Source organism: Cricetulus griseus, chromosome 6 (genome assembly GCF_003668045.3).
Source record: "Cricetulus griseus strain 17A/GY chromosome 6, alternate assembly CriGri-PICRH-1.0, whole genome shotgun sequence".
In the NCBI taxonomy this organism is placed as follows: domain Eukaryota; kingdom Metazoa; phylum Chordata; class Mammalia; order Rodentia; family Cricetidae; genus Cricetulus; species Cricetulus griseus.
In genome coordinates this window covers 22,256,357-22,272,821 of record NC_048599.1, presented here as the reverse complement: position 1 = coordinate 22,272,821, position 16,465 = coordinate 22,256,357, and the positions used below count along the sequence as shown (strand labels likewise).

Sequence of the window (16,465 nt, the reverse complement as noted above, 5' to 3'; positions counted from 1 at the left end):
AGGTGTGCTTGTACAGTGCTAGGTGCATGGCTAACATCTGCAAAGGAGTCAAGGTAAAGGACTCACATGCATTAATCAGTGATAGTCATTGTGTGGGGTGATTTAGAATAAAGCAGGGAGAAGCAGGAAATTGCTCTCTTGCTCTTCCTCCCCCTCTCTTCTCTGGAGCCGCCATGTGAGCCCAGGAAGACAGGATGCTTGCCGCCGGCATCCTCAATAAGGTAAGTTTATAAAATATATAGTTTAATGGTTATGGTTGATACTTAAGACAGAGATAGCAGATAAGAAATCCTAGTCAGGGGGATGGAGAGATGGCTCAGAGGTTAAGAGCACTGACTGTTCTTCCAGAGGTCCTGAGTTCAATTCCTGGCAACCACATGGTGGCTCACAACCACCTTGAATGAGATCTGGTGCCCTCTTCTGGCATGCAGGCACAATACTGTATACATAATGAATAAACAAAATCTTTAAAAAAAAAAGAAAGAAATCCTAGTCATTGGCCAGCAGCATTGTAATTAATATAAGACTCTGTGTGTTATTTCGGGTGCCCACGTGGCAGCAGGGCCTGGGCGGCTGGCGGAAAGATTTATCGTTACATCTCAGTGTCTTGTGAATCTTGAACATGAATTATTTTAGCTTGAAAGTAAGCTCACAGGCATCAGTCATTTGGCCTCAACTTTGCATTCTGCTCCTCTTTCTGTGAAAGGGGAACTATGTAGTCTATCCTACTAGATTGTTGTTAGTATAAAGTGAAATCAGATTGTGCCACCAAGGGCCCCTTTCACACAGTAGCTGTAGTTATTGTTCTTAATAGTGAGATGTTTTAGTTCTGTTCATATTCAGGCAAGTTCAGACAATGCCTAGCACAGACGCTGTGTTTGTCGTGTGCTCTAATGATACTTCACCGCTGCCCTGTTTCCTCAAGAGTATGTAGGGTTCCTGAGGATAGAGCCCCATCAGCTTGAGGGAGGTGGAGTGGAGCAGTGGCAACTAGGAGATGTTTTGATTGTAAAGTATAACAAATGAAGGTGACTGTTAGACTAATATCAGATGTTAGGATTGGGATGCAGGGTGAAAGGTTTCTGCCAGGACAGAAACATTTGTGAGTCATCAGATTTGTGTTTGAGGCTTGTGGAGGAGTGAGGCACTCAGAGTGCCTTCTGAGCTGGGTTGTGATTTGGAGATCCATGTGAACTTGGGGTTGAGCACATTCCTCTAAGGATGTTCTTTGCTGCTGTTGTGATTGGGGCTGAAGGTGTAAATTGAAGTGGGGCTGAGGGAAGAGAAGCCAGCAGCAGGTTGAGAAACAAGAATGAATGAGTTTGCTTAAATTACAACCTGAACTTCATGAATGCATTATGGGTTGTCAATTGAGAGTGAGAGATTGCGCTAATGAGATGATGTAGGGAGCAGCCTCTGCAAAGTCTGGGGCTTACTAGTGCTTGAATGTTGCCTAAGAGTTGGTGTCTAGGGCAGCAGAGCAGGGGTATGGGAAAGTATGATCGGCAGCCCCAAAACAGTGGGCTCAGGAGATAAGAGGGGCTGGGAGCTGATGCTGGAGGAAGTGGGCAGGAAAGAGCTATGTATGGCATGGGTATCTATTGTGTGATTTTCACTCTTTTGGCTTTTTGGTGTCTTTTTGGTCTTTTTGAGGGGTCCACCACCCAGCTCCCAAGTAAATCACACATGGAAGCTTATTCATTTTTAGTTATGAATGAGTGCCTGGCCTTAGCTTGGCTTGCTACTAGCCAGCTTTTCGTAACTTAAATTAACCCATCTACCTTTTCTCTCCGGGCTTTTATCTTTCTTATTCTGTATATCTTACTTTCCTTTTACTCCCTGTCTGGCTGGGTGGCTGGCCCCTGTCACCCTCCTCTCCTTGTTCTCTTGTTCTTCTCTTCCTCAAGTCTCCTATTTGTACTCTGCCTGTCAGCCCCGCCTACACTTGCTCCTGCCAACTATTGGCTGTTCAACTCTTTATTAGACCATCAAGTGTTTTAGACTGGCAAAGACTCATAGCTTCAGAGTTAAACAAATGCAGCACAAACAAAAGTCGCACACCTTAAAATAATATTTTACTACAGGTATCTGATTAAGTTTAGGGGGCTGCAAGGAAGGAAGGTAGAAGAAAGCATAGGTTCTTCGCTCAGGAGGATGTTGGGGTTCTTGGGCCAAAGGGCACAAACAGCCGAGGTGAGGATGTGTGTGGAGTGGTTCCAGCTTCCAGTTGCTTAGGTGTCTGCAATGTGGAAAGCAGCTACAGTTAGAGCCAGATATTCCCTAGAAGAGCCAGCTGAAGCCCAGCCCTGGAATGGAGAGATGAGCACTCACAGGTGGCCCTCAGCATGTCCACACCATGAAGCCACTCATCATTCTTGCCCTTGCCCTTGTAAGCATCAGAGTGGGGCTAAATCTATTCCACAACAGAGATCTTAGCAGCCTTTTCCGATAGGGGGTGCAGCCAGGCTGCCTGGATTTGAAGGCCGGTTTTCCAGTTAGGAACAACCTTGGCTGAGCTGCTTTGCTCTATGAACTTAAGACAGTAAAAGTGTCCATGCAGAGGGTCTTTTAAATCCCCTAGAGGCACTCAGAACACTGTGACATTTGAAATGCTGGGGAAGAGGTCTCTTATCACTGGGGGACCTTGTGCTGTCTTTTCGTTGTTAAAGCACCAGAGGGCAGCAGAGCACTTAGCTGTGTGTAGAAAGTGGTCCCTTCATGAAGTGACCAGTTTCCTTCTTCAGATCCCAGTTTATACAGATCCCAGTTTATACAAGAGAGAGTACTTGGTTTCTTTTCTTTTCCCTATGGTTCTTTTGTTTGTTTGGTTTGGTTTTGGTTTTTGAGACAGGCTTTCTCTGTGTAGACCAGGCTGGCCTCTAACTCACAAAGATCTGCTTGCCTCTCCCTCCTGAGCACAGGGATTAAAGGTGTGCACCACTACCGCCCTGCCTTCCCCCTGGTTCTTTCAAACTTCACTCAAGTTGAAACTTATTTGTTTTGAGGATCTTACTTTGGTTTTGTTCCTAACATTTTTTTAGAGAGTTTTTTGATTTGGTTTGTTTTTTTTTGGTTGGAGTGACCCAGTCCTGCTGTGAGACATAACAGTGTTGAATGGCTGTTAGGGAAAGGCACCAGGCGGTTTCATGGCTTACCCCCTCTGCTCCCTATTCCATTCCCCAGAGGTTCCTACTTTTGCTCTTCTGTGATTTTAGGGATCAAATTCCAGGTCTTGTGCATTCTAGGCACAAGCAACACCTCCCCAGTACTAGAAGCACCCACTTTTGACTGGATTGGCCCTAAATTTTGAATAGCTGGGGGAAGGGGTGTTTTTTGAGACAGGGTCTCTCTACATAGCCCTGGCTGTCCTGGAACTCCAAACTGGCCTCAAGCTCACAGCCTATTCCTGCTTTCTGAGTGCTGGGTTTAATGGCGTATGCCATCATACCCAGGAAATAGCTATGTTTTATACTATCTCATTTAAAATAAATGTTTAGCGATGTAACTTTTTTCCCTTGCAGTTCAGTGTAACAGAAGCGGCTAGATCTTTGTTTTGTGCTCACTCTGTTGAGCACAATGTTTTTAGGCATCCTGTGTTAATTGCTTTGGGAAGCCCAGAGCAGAGTGGGGGCTGTGGCCTGTCATGGGATGAGTATCAACAAAGGCTGTATGAGACAGGTGCATCTGAGCAGAGGTGGAGGGAGGATCTCATTTGGCAAACACCACTTACCTTTGGCTTTCTCCCTTGTTTAGAAAGCATGTACCTTCATCAAGTCTAACCTTGACCCTAGCAACGTGGACTCTCTCTTCTATGCTGCCCAGTCCAGCCAGGTCCTCTCAGGCTGTGAGGTAAGCCCAAGTTCCTATACTGCCTTTTATTTATTTATTTGTTTGTTTGTTTATAAGCAGTAAGATGTATTTTTAGAGGGTTCATAATCTCAGATTGTTAATATAATTTTTAAAAATGAGGAATTATTGGTATAGGTTGGAATTCATTCACATTTTTATTTCTATCAGAAAATATATTTCCCTTTAAGGGTTCACTGTAATGGCTTTTAGGTTAGTTTTTCTTACAGTTCTTATCTCTTCTGGGAGGCCTTGAGATTTTCTTCCCTTTCTCTTTTAACATTTAAAAGTGTCCAGTGCATCCTCACCTCAGATTCTAGAACTTTCTGTTGAACATAGGGATTACTTTAAGTAGACAAGCAGCTTGTTGCTGTCTTTTGGGAGGTATCTTAGTTAGGGTTTCTATTGCTATGATAAAACATCATGACCAAAAGCAGCTTGGGGGTGGGGGGGAAGGTTTGTTTCGCTTAGACTTCCACATCACATTTCATCATCAAAAGAAACTAGGGCAGGAACTTGAGGCAGGAACTGAAGAAGAGGCAATAGAGGATGGTAACTTACTGGCTTGCTCCTCATGGCTTGCTCAACCTGTTCTCTTATAAACCTCAGGATCACCTCCCCAGAGGTGACACTGCCTACAAAGTCTGGGCCCTCCCACATCAATTTTTAATCAAGAAAATGCTCTACAGGCCAGTTTTACTGAGGCATTTTCTCATTTGAGGTTCTGTCTGCCCAAGTAATTCTAGCTTGTTTATATTGACAAAAAGCTAATCAGAACAGAGGTAGTGTTGAGTTTCTGAACATTTGGTTCTGGGGTACTGGGTGGGCATGGTTGTGGCCCGCATTCATCAGTTTGCCTTTCACAAAGTGCCAGAACCTGCTCTAACTCTATTTGCCATTCCTTTCCTAGATATCTGTTTCAAATGAGACCAAAGATCTGCTTCTGGCAGCAGTCAGTGAAGACTCCTCTGTTGCCCAGATCTACCATGCAGTTGCAGCACTCAGTGGCTTTGGCCTTCCCTTGGCATCCCATGAAGCCCTCGGTGCCCTCACTGCCCGTCTCAGCAAGGAGGAGACTGTGCTGGCGTAAGTTGTCAATTTGTGTGTTAGTACTAACCTGAGAGGGCTTGTTCGTTGCTGCAGCACACATTTCTGGGCATATGCTAGGTGCCAGGTGCTCTGCTAGATGTGGCAGACGTGTGTGTGTGTGTGTGTGTGTGTGTGTGTGTGTGTGTGTGTGTGTGTGTGTGTGTTTTTGCAATTAGAGGCCAGAGGTAATACCAGGTGTCTTCCTCAGTCAGTTTCCCCCTTTTCTTGTTTTTGTTTTTTATTTGAGACAGGGTCTCACTATGTAGACCAGGCCGACCTTGAACTCACAGAGATCCACTTGCCTCTACTTCCCAAGTCCTGAAATTAAAGGAGTATGCCATCATGCTTTCTTTCTTTCTTTCTTTCTTTCTTTCTTTCTTTCTTTCTTTCTTTCTTTCTTTCTTTCTTTCTGTTTTTGTTTTCGAGATAGGGTTTCTCTGTATAGCTCTGGCTGTCCCGGAATTCATTCTGTAGACCAGGCTGGCCTGGAACTCACAAGAGATCTGCCTGTTTCTGCTTCTTGAATGTTGGGATTAAAGGCTTGAGCCAACACTGCCTGGCTTCTGTTTTGTTTTTTGAGACAGGCTGGCTGATGAACTTCAGGGATCCAACTGCTAGTACTGGGGTTACAGACAACACTGCTGTGTCCAGCTTTTACATGTGTGCTAGGAGTCTGAACGAAGGTCCTCATGCTTACATGGTAGACATTTACCATTAAACCATCTCCCTATCCCCAGTGACTGGCACTTTAATTAAGGCAGAAGGGTCTGGTCCTTGGCCTTGTAGAACTCATACAAACATTATCTTCAAGCTTTTCAGGCAGAAGGCAAGGGCTAAGGCAGTGTTAGCCTGTCATCATACAGAAACAGGTTGGATCTGGAGCAAGGGTAGATTACCAAAGGACCATGAGGTCAGTAAGCTACAAGGCACTTTCTGGTGAGGCTTGCCTGGGGCTGTTGAAGGTGGCATTAGGGTTCTGTGAAGAACAGGAGCTTACTGGGCCCCTTGGAGTTGTGAGAAGTGGTGCCTATTGGGCACATGGATTCTCAGGGGATAGCATAGTCTAGAAATCAGACTCTGCAAAAGGCACAGGAGAAGAGAAGGTCTTTATAGGAATGATTTTACCCCATAGGTGAGAGTGTGTTTGTATGTGTTACAAGTACTTGTGTGTGCTTGGGTATGGAGGGCAGAGATTAATTGCAGGTGTTGCCAATCAGGTGTAGTCCACCTTGTTTTTTAAGACAGGATTTCTTTCTTTCCCTCTTTTTTTTTCTTCTGTTTTTTGTTTTTTTGAGACAGGGTTTCTCTGTGTGGTCCTGGCTATCCTGGAACTTACTCTGTAGATCAGGCTGGCCTTGAACTCAGAGCATTGTCTGCCTCTGCCTCCTGAGTGCCAGGATTAAAGGTGTGTGCTGCCACCTTTTAGCTGAGACCAGGTTTCTGATGGCATGCAGCTTGCCAATAGGCTAAGCTGGCTGACCTGCAGGCACTAGGAATGGACCTGTCTTCTTTTTCCTAGTGGTGAGATTACCCACACACACCACTGTGCCCAGTTTATAATTGGGCCTTTGAGCAAGTTTTGTGGTTATTATAAAAGGATCTGGTAACTGACTTCAGAATGTTTGCTAAACTTAAAAGTGAAAATATATTTTTGGAATTATTCTTTAAAACTAAAATTTATCAAGCTGGGCATTGACGGTACACACTTTTTTTTTTAAAGATTTATTTATTATGTATACAACATTCTGCTTCCATGTATATCTGCACACTAGAAGAGGGCACCTAATCTCATAACGGATGGTTATGGGCCACCATGTGGTTGCTGGGAATTGAACTCGGGACCTCTGGAAGAGCAGTCAGTGCTCTTAACCTCTGAGCCATCTCTCCAGCCCGAAGGCACACACTTTTAATCACAGCACTTGGGAGGCAGAGGCAGGCAGATCTCTGTAAGTTCGAGACTAGCCTGGTCTATAGGAGCATGTTCCAGAACAGCCTCCAAAATCACAGAAAAACTGTCTCGAAAAACCAACCCCCCCCCCAAAAAAAAAAAACAAACTAAAACTTATCATTTGGAACAACAGTTTATGGTTTGTTTTTTGTTTGTTTGTTTGTTTGTTTTTATGCCTCCCATTTAATTGTAACCTCTGATGTGGAGTACCTAGAGCCCTGTTGTACTGGCTAGTTTTATATCAACTTGACATAAGCTTCTGTCATCTGAGAAAAGGAAACCTTAATTGAGAAAATACCTCCATAAGATTGGATTGTAGGAAAGTTTGTAGTGTATTTTCTTAATTAGTGGTGCCATCCTTGGGCTTGTGGTCCTGGGTTATGTAAGAAATCAGGCCGAGCAAACCATGGAGAGCAAGCCAGTATGCAGCGATCCTCTGTGGCTTCTGTATTAGCTCCTGCCTCTAGGTTCCTATTGTGTTTGAGTTCCTGCCTTGGCTTCTTTAGATGATGAACTGTGATATGGAAGTGTAGGCCAAATAAAATCTTTCCTCCTCAAGTTCTTTTGGTTGTGGTGTTTCATCACAGCAATAGAAGCCTCACTAAGACACCTATTAATGCTTTTACATCACGTTGATGGTACCAGTTCCTCCTTTCAGCACAGTGGGATTAGGGCTTAGAAATGAAAAGCAGTGGTAAATCACTTACCACACATACATTAAGCCTACTACCGTAGAAATCAAACCAAGCCAGGCCCTAGGAATGACTCCCCAGGTAAATCTGCTTGCCCTTAAGCTAAGAATCTGGGTTTGGTTCAGGGAAACCACGTGGTGCAAGGAAAGAACCAACTCCTACCTCCTCCAGCCTGCACATACATGCCAGGGCATGCACATGCATGCACACCCCAACAAAAAGCAGGTTTAGTTCCCAGAATTTCATGAGTTGTGGAGCAACAACCAGATTGTTTCTAGACTTGAAGTTTTGTTAAGGGAGGGGTTCATAGTCAGTTGACATTCTCGTTGTTACTTTCAGTCCCTCCTCATATTTACAAGGTCAATAGTGACGTGAGGGCTGAAAATGTCTCTTACATGGATGCTTTTGTGCACATTTGCTTGGTGCTCGGCTCTTGGAAGTCTTTTATTTTAGGCCACGTGGTTCTTTTGCTTTTGTTATTGTTTTGTTGTTTTTTGAAACAGGGTCTCTTCATAGTCCTGGCTGTTTTGGAACTCACTCTGTAGACCAGGCTAGCATCTAACTTAGAGATCTACCTGCCTCTGCCTCCAGAGTGTTAGAATTAAGTGTGCACCACCATGCTTGGCAGACCTCTTGTTTTTGTCTCTGTTCATAATCCCTTTTGGTGGATTGCATCCCAAGTTAGCACCTTATAATGTCCTGTCACCGTCATACTACCCAATCAAAATAACCTTCCCATTTCCTGCCAGGAAAAGGTGGGGCACTCTGGAAATAAGGTATAGAGGCAGGCAGATCTGAGTCCAGGCCAGCTAGAGCACATGGTGAGACTTTGTCTCAAAAGAAAGAAAAGAAAACCCCCACAATAGGAAGAAGCACAGGAAAGTTAAGCTGTCTTGGAATCAGACACACTTGGCTTTGGGCACCAGGTATGTTCCCTTCTTGCTGTGGGACTTTGGACAAGTTATAACGTCTTTCTTTGGCTTTCATCTGTACAATGAGGCCAGCAATCTACCCTGTGGGGCAGGTGTAGAGATGGTGGATGTGTTGAGCACTCCTCTGTGCCTGTCCTTGAACATACAATGTTTTGTTCTTGGGGAGCGAGATGCTTCCTTGGTTGGACTGTAGTAATTTATTAGATCCTAAGCTGCAGTGCTTACCTCGCTCCTGAGTCTGACACACTGGATGTGCCCACTAAAGAGTTAATGAAGACTGTGGTTGTAAGAGAGGGCACGGGCTGTCAATCCGGTAGAACTGTGTAGGTCTATGTTGTCTGTGGCACTTCTGTGGCAGGGAGCTTAATGCCTCCTCTTTCCTGCACCCTCAGATGGCTCTCACACCTAAAAGCGGCCTTCTTCTCGTAGGGTCATCCTGACGCTTAGATTGGCAGGATGCTTTTTTTTTAAAAAATCTTTTTTTTAAGATTTTATTTATTTAATATGTATACAACATTCTGCTGCCATGTATATCTGCACACCAGAAGAGGGCACCAGATCTCATAACGGATGGTTGTGAGCCATCATGTGGTTGCTGGGAATTGAACTCAGGACCTCTGGAAGAACAGTCGGTGCTCTTAACCTCTGAGCTATCTCTCCAGCCCAGGATGCTTTTAATTTTAATGAAGCTAATTTGGCCAGGTCAATAAGGTCTGGTGTAAGTGAGGACTGTTTGCAATGGGCCTGTGTGTGAGTGGAGTTGTTCTAGGGAGTATCTATTCATAAATTTGTCTTAAAAAGCAAGAAGTATTGGTCTGACTGAAGCATCTGAACCAGAACCCTTGAAAACTAAGTTCTGTGAATCATCTGCTGTATTTGAGCAAGAGTTGGCTTTCTCCGTGGTAGATTGCAGTGTTCCACAGAGAAGGCCATTGCTAAGTAATGAAGCCAGTGACAAAACTTTCCTAAAGCTACATGATTGACTTCATTATAAAACTTTTGAGGTAGGTACAGTATGGCATCCTGTTGCTCCAAAGAAGAGAAAAATGGTGTCTTAACTGAAAGTTCTTTTTTGACTATTTTAACAGCTGTTTTTGAGCTGGCATTTATCTTGGGCAGATGGGGGATTTGTATTTTGTTTGGAAATTCAGGAGTCGTTAAATACTCATGGGGCTTCTCTCTCTTTAAATTGTGACTCCTCTGTTTTCCAACTTGTCATCTTAATGGAATTAGCTTTCCATGGAGGGAATCTAAATTGTTATGATCTCAACATAAGTAGAGAGATTCTTACTCTGCACCCTGACACTGACTTGATAAGTGGTGGTTCACACAAAGGCTCAGACATCTCTAAGGAATTATTCAATTCTGTGCCAAAGCAGAAGAGCATTTGACCACCAGGGGGCCTCAGCTTCCCTCATTTTACCCAGAGAAACGTTTGCTCTCCATCTAGACTATCTTCGTTAACAACAACAAAAATTAATAAAAAATCGTATACGTACAAAACTGTCACAATACACCTTAAAATGTTTTGTTGTTGTTGTTATTTAGGGGTGTATGTGTAGGCAGGCAGGCAGGCACATGCCCCGTGGTACACATGTGGAAGTCAGAGGAAAACTTTTTTTGGGGAGTGACTTGAGTCTCTCTCTATAGTCCTGACTGTTCTGAACTCACTCTGTAAACCAGGCTGACCTCGAACTCACAGATTCACCTACCTCTGCCTCCTGAGTGCTGGGATTAAAGGTGTGCACCACCACAACCAGCAAAATTTTTTATCTTATAGTATGTACTTTTTTTTTTTTAATTTAGAAACAATCATTTTACATATCAGTCCCCCCTTCCCTGTTCCCTCTCCCTCCCATCTTCCCATGCCCCCTACCAACCCACCCCCAACCCTAGAATATACTTTTAAAATAATAAAAAATATATGAGTAAAACAAAGAATGAAATGCTGATACATGCCACAATATGGATGAGCCTTAAAAGCTAAAACTAGCCGGGCGTTGGTGGCACACGCCTTTAATCCCAGCACTCGGGAGGCATAGGCAGGCAGATCTCTGTGAGTTCGAGGCCAGCCTGGTCTCCAGAGTTCCAGGATAGGCTCCAAAAAAGCTACACAGAGTAAAAAAACCAAAAAAAAAAAAAACTAAAACTAAAAGGAAGTATATTAGGGACTATGGGACTATATCCCAATGGTAGAATGCTTGGTTGGTGTATACATGAACCTGAAACTGATATTCAGCACCTTCCCAACAAGTCACCTATTGTGAGAATATCCAGAACTGATGGGTTGAGGGGGGCAGGATATGGGGGACATCATGGAGAGGAACTGCTTAATGATCTGGGACTTTATTTGGAACTCATGGAAGTGTTCTGCATATAAACAGAGACAGTAGTTGGACATTGTGACTCTAATAAGTGCTACTGAATTCGCTTTATTTTGAATTTTGAGATTAGGGGGCTTGGTATATAGCCTAGTTGGTGGAGTATTGCTTGAGAGTTGTGGTGTTTGAGAGTTGCAGTGATAGGATGTTTTCATAATGCGTGGGGTCCTGGGTTCAGTTCCTAACACTACACAGAGCAGGTATGGTGGTATACAGCTGTGGTCCAGCACTTAGGGAGTAGAGGCAGGAGAACCAGGAGTTTAAGGTCCATCAGCAAGTTTGAGGCCACCTTGAGCTTTATAAAACCCATCTCCAAAAATGAAATAATAAAGTTTTAAAAATTGAGCAAATGATGGTTTATTTTGATAGTGTAAAGTTATTGTTCATAAGAAGCAAGTATATATTATATATGTATTCATAAGGTTTTATACATAGAACACTAAATAAATGGTTAAAAGAAAATAAGATTCAGTTAAGACTCTCTGTCCCTTTTCTCTCCTAAGTGCCCGAGGGTGTATCACTTGCAGATCTTGTTGGAGGATGCTGGTAGTTCAAGTGGTAATTGTTGAGCATGTATTTACTGAATCTATTCCTTCTGTGCTTTAGTCTCGTTTTTTTAGAAGTTGCTCCAATTTTTCACCAACAATTTATAATCGTAGACCACATGATACTTCTTTCGTCTTGAATAAAAATGACATTTGACAAGCAGCCAATTTCAGCCTAGCATAATATCCTGTACAAGATAGAAGGTGTCTTCAGGCATATTTCTATACAGTTAACTAAATCTTAGCCTCAGTGCCTACTCTTTACCTTGCAGAACGGTCCAGGCTCTACAGACAGCATCCCACCTATCACAGCAGGCTGACCTGAGGAACATTGTGGAGGAGATTGAGGTATAAATCTGTTTCTCCAAATGAGTCTCTGAGCTCCTGTCTTGGATACCCTTTAAGACAGTCTTGCAAATAGACATGACTGGTTTCTTTCTTTCTTTCTTTCTTTCTTTCTTTTTAAGATTTTATTTATTTATTATGTATACAACATTCTGCTTCCATGTATATCTGCACACCAGAAGAGGGCACCAGATCTCATAACAGATGGTTGTGAGCCACCATGTGGTTGCTGGGAATTGAACTCAGGACCTCTGGAAGAGCAGTCAGTGCTCTTAACCTCTGAGCCATCTCTCCAGCCCTATGGGCAGCTCTCTATCTTTTACACCTGTGGCTGTTAAGTCCAACATACTTCTGTTCTTTGTATTTAAGCAGTATGTCCTAGAGAATATTTGCTAGGCCATAGGTTGTGGAACCAACAAATCTAAAACTCATGCTTCTCTCTGCTTTGTAGTTGTAGACTCTGAGCCTCAGTTTTTCTATACTATGGTTGCAGGGGCCGGTAAGGTTAAAAGAGCCTGAATATATTAACTGGCTGCCTGTTGAGTGGATACTATGGGTGGGTTTTGTTTTCTTGGGTGAGACTGTCTCATTATATAACCCTTATTGGTCTTAAAGTTGGCATCTTCTTGCCTCACTTCCTGAGCTAGGATTTTAAGTGTGTGCTTCCAACCCTGGCTCACTGCAGTTTTTACTATTGCTCAGTCCTAAACCAAGGATATTCTGATACTTGGGCCACCAAGATCTGTGTAGCCAGTGATGATGGGCAGTTCTGGCAGTGTCATTACTGTGTGCTTCGCAGGCATAGTAACTGCCTCGTTCTGCTCCCAGGAGAGCAGTGCTTTCTCGTCTTGTAGAGCATTGACTGAAGAAAAGTGCTGTGCTTCATAGGTGCTATCCCAGTGGACGGCCATGGCTCCATCAGTGTTGTGACACTTCCAGGCAACACTGCAGCCGAGACTACTACTGGTGACTGCTTCAGTGCTTTGTTTGGTTCTTAGGCTTTGGCGAGAGTGCACAGGACAATGGAAGACATACTACCAGAGCTGCCAGAGACTCTGCCTGTCTGCCCTTCTGTAGAAAGTACTAAGTGGTTAAGGTAGTTTAGTGAGATTTCTCAGAAAGGCCAGCTCTGGGATGACAGTGCTTTGTGTATCTCGTTTCTATAATCTGTGTCCCAATGTGCCTCCATTTTTTCATGACAGGACCTTGTTGCTCGCTTGGATGAACTAGGGGGCGTGTATCTCCAGTTTGAGGAAGGACTGGAAACCACAGCCTTGTTTGTTGCTGCCACCTACAAGCTCATGGACCATGTGGGGACCGAACCATCCATGAAGGAGGTGCCTGTCTAATGATTCTCAAAGGCTTTATTGAGTTTATCTTTCAAAGATAGCTGTTTCCAGGGTGGAGGGTGTTCCAATCATACCTCAAGGTGGGGTTATTCGTCATTTAGGGTAGGTTTTAGAATGAGAAGTAGAAAGGTGTAATACCTGTACTATGAAGCTGATAGTTGGTATGAGAGGCATGTTATAAATTGTTACACCTGCTTACATGAAGCACTTGCATGTCATTAAGGTCAAGTGTATCACCCTTGTTTGCTCTCCTTACTCCTCGTGACAGCCCTGTCTGCCTGCTTCCTGCGTGCTTTCCTCTTTGCCGGCCAGCCCCATGGAGCTCCTCTCCAGGAATACCCTGGACTTCAGAATTGCCTTTTTCCCCTCTCCCCTCTCCCCTCAACAACACTAATTCCCATCACCTCACCACTGGATATAGTTCTTCCTGCTATTTCCCAGAGAAGCTTGTGTGTCTTCCAGATACTACTAAGAATGGCTTTTGTTTGTGTGGAGAGGGGGCTGGGGATGGCTTTTAGGAAGAGCTTCTTTGCCTTAATGGTTTTAATTAGAATGTGTGTGATAAATATTTTTAAGTACACCCTCTCTGTCCTCTTGTGTGTGAGGTTACCAATCTTTGGTCTAAAATACTTAAAATACAAGTTCTGATACAGTTTTAGAAGAAAGGTTTGAATTTAAAGCAAGACTCACATTTCTTTTATGTATTATGCAAATGTCTTTATGTAACCAGCAAATAACATCTATCTTGGGCAGCTAGAATTAATTTTTCTAGTAATTTGTTCTTATCCTACATTCTTATTGTGTCCATTCCTTCTTCCTAAGCGTAGGAGTGCTGGAAGTATGAGGCTCCCTTTTCACTTCTGTCAGTGTGAGCTCTGAGGAATGTAGGGTCTTCTGGTACAAATTACTTGGAGGTTTTCTGTATACCTTGACACAGATGGACTACTTATACAACTTAAACTTTTTCTTATTTTATTCCCAAGCTGTTACTAACCAGGTATTTGGCTAGAGTAATTTTGCTGTCACTGCTTTTGACATAACAATTCTGGTGAATAGTCACCCATTTTAACATGTCAATAGCCTACTGATGGAAAAATGTAATTGGGAAAATTACAGAAAATTATTTCATGTTGACTGTGAATAACACTGTCAGGAAGAAGGGAACCTTCTTGTTAGATGGTATATTTTAAAGAACAAAACTGATTGAAGTAGAAAATGTCTCCTCCTAAGCAAACAACCTCCAGAATTGTAATCATGCCTTTTAGGGCCACTTGCTTTAAAATTGCTTTTCATTTTTCTCTTTTATTCGGCCCACGGGCTCTTAATGGAGACTTAGATTTTAGTTCCTTTCTAGTACGCACTTTGACCATAAAGTTTGCCCTTATGAATATAGAATTGGCCCATTTTATTGCTCAAAGAAAGGTTAGGAAGGAAGGTAGTTTAGCTGAAAGGGCCACAGGAATTGGAAAGAACAGAATCTCTGTGGCAGGGCTTTGGGACAGTTTTCTTTCCTTCCTTACCATTCTCCCTTCTGTGCTGTTTATTGTTTATTTATCATACTTTAGCCTCAGTTTCCCTATTTACAAAGTATTTACAGCTGTCAGTCTGTCAAGGTTTTGTCATGATTTGAGGTAATTTGTGTAAAGCAACTATCATGGCCTGGTATTGAACAGACAGTTACTGTTATATGAATTTTAGCCTCCACTTGCATGTATCAGTAGTCAGCTGGGTAGTTTGCATTTGTATAATAACCTGTCATTAAAGGATTAACAAGTAAAATGAATGAATTTCCATTTACAATAGAAGATTGAGTTAAAAATTGTCAAGCTCAGATTTTATGTTTCAATGCAGCATTTTGCTGCTCTCTAGTCCACCATTTGGATTAATGCTGAACCTTCTGACACACAAGGAATGGTGAGCTCGGAGGCCCTCTAGTTACTGCACAGGGGAGCTGACTTGTGTTTTACTTTGCTCTCAGGATCAGGTCATCCAGCTAATGAACACGATCTTCAGCAAGAAGAACTTTGAGTCACTCTCAGAAGCCTTCAGTGTGGCCTCTGCTGCTGCTGCATTGTCCCAGAATCGCTACCACATACCAGTGGTGGTTGTGCCTGAGGGCTCTGCTTCTGACACTCACGAGCAAGCTATCCTTCGGGTATGATGTCCCTGTCCAAGATTGCCATTGTCATGCTGTTTCTAGTACAAGACTTTGAGACGTGGTATAGAGCCAGTTATAACACCCTTGAGGATACACCAATAACTATACATGGGGACATGACCACTGGGGAGCTAGGCACAAATGCTTTTGAAACTACTAAAAAGAAGTGAGGCCTGTGGTGGGGGTTGGGGGGCACACACCTTTAATGCCAGCATTCTGTGGAGGCAGAGTGAGTTTGAGGACAGCCAAGGCTACACAGAGAAACCCTATCTCAGTGGGGGTGGGGCGCAGAAGAAGAGGGGCTAAAAGGACGGCTCAGTGGTTAAGAGCACTTGCTGCTCTTGCAGAACTTGAGTTTATTTTCCAGCACACACCTGGGATCTCATAACTCTCTGTAACTCCATTCCCTGGGGATCTGATGAGTAACAGGCAATCCTATGTTACACATATAAACATGCAGGCAAACATTCATAAAGTAAAAATAAACAAGTCTTTTGAAAGAATAATAATAAGCAGAAAACCTTTTTTTTCCCCTTGAAAATTATAAATAGCATGGGCTTCCAGTAAGTCAAGCTCAAGAAAATTGTAGTCTGGTCCATCGATCCAGGTGTAGAGTCTTGCTCCTAAAATCTATTTCTGGAGCTAGAGATGAAAATCAGGGGTAGAACATTTGCCTAGTATAGGACTAAATTCCCAGGACCACAAAACTGTAAGTAAGTTAAATACAGTGAATTTTTGATAAATTTGTAACTGTCAGGTGGAGTAGTTGTCTGCCACATGCTAGGTACTGGGTTTGATCATTGGCTTCATACATTTAAAAAGTAGTAATAAAATTATTTCCCAGTTCCAGTATTTTCCAGATTCGTTGTTTTATTTTGTGTATGTGGGTGTTTTGCCTGCATATATACCTGTGAACTACTTGAATACCTGGTGCCTGAGGAGGCCAGAGAAAGTATCTGATCCCCTGGAACTGGAGTTACAGGTGGTTGTGAACCACCATGTGGGTGCTGTGACTTGATCAAGTTCTCCAGAAGAGCAACAAATGCCCTTAACCACTGAGCCATCTCTTCAGGCTTCAGGCTTCAGGCTCCAGACACATTGTCTTAAGACAGCTTTTTGTTTGTTTGTTTGTTTGTTTGTTTGTTTTTGAGACAGGGTTTCTCTGTGGCTTTGGAGGCTG

At 43.2% G+C, this 16,465-nt stretch overlaps 1 protein-coding gene across 3 annotated transcripts in view; it reads left to right on the top strand.

The window, feature by feature from the left end:
* Rpn2 (ribophorin II) overlaps positions 1 to 16,465 on the top strand; it is a 50,026-nt gene that overhangs the window by 3,237 nt on the left and 30,324 nt on the right. For all 3 annotated transcript variants that reach the window (XM_027421279.2, XM_027421278.2, XM_027421277.2), the window contains exons 3-7: positions 3,754 to 3,849; positions 4,757 to 4,932; positions 11,706 to 11,781; positions 12,981 to 13,115; positions 15,106 to 15,282. In XM_027421279.2, coding sequence (XP_027277080.1) covers positions 3,754 to 3,849; positions 4,757 to 4,932; positions 11,706 to 11,781; positions 12,981 to 13,115; positions 15,106 to 15,282 — 660 coding nt within the window. The remainder of the gene's footprint in view (positions 1 to 3,753; positions 3,850 to 4,756; positions 4,933 to 11,705; positions 11,782 to 12,980; positions 13,116 to 15,105; positions 15,283 to 16,465) is intronic.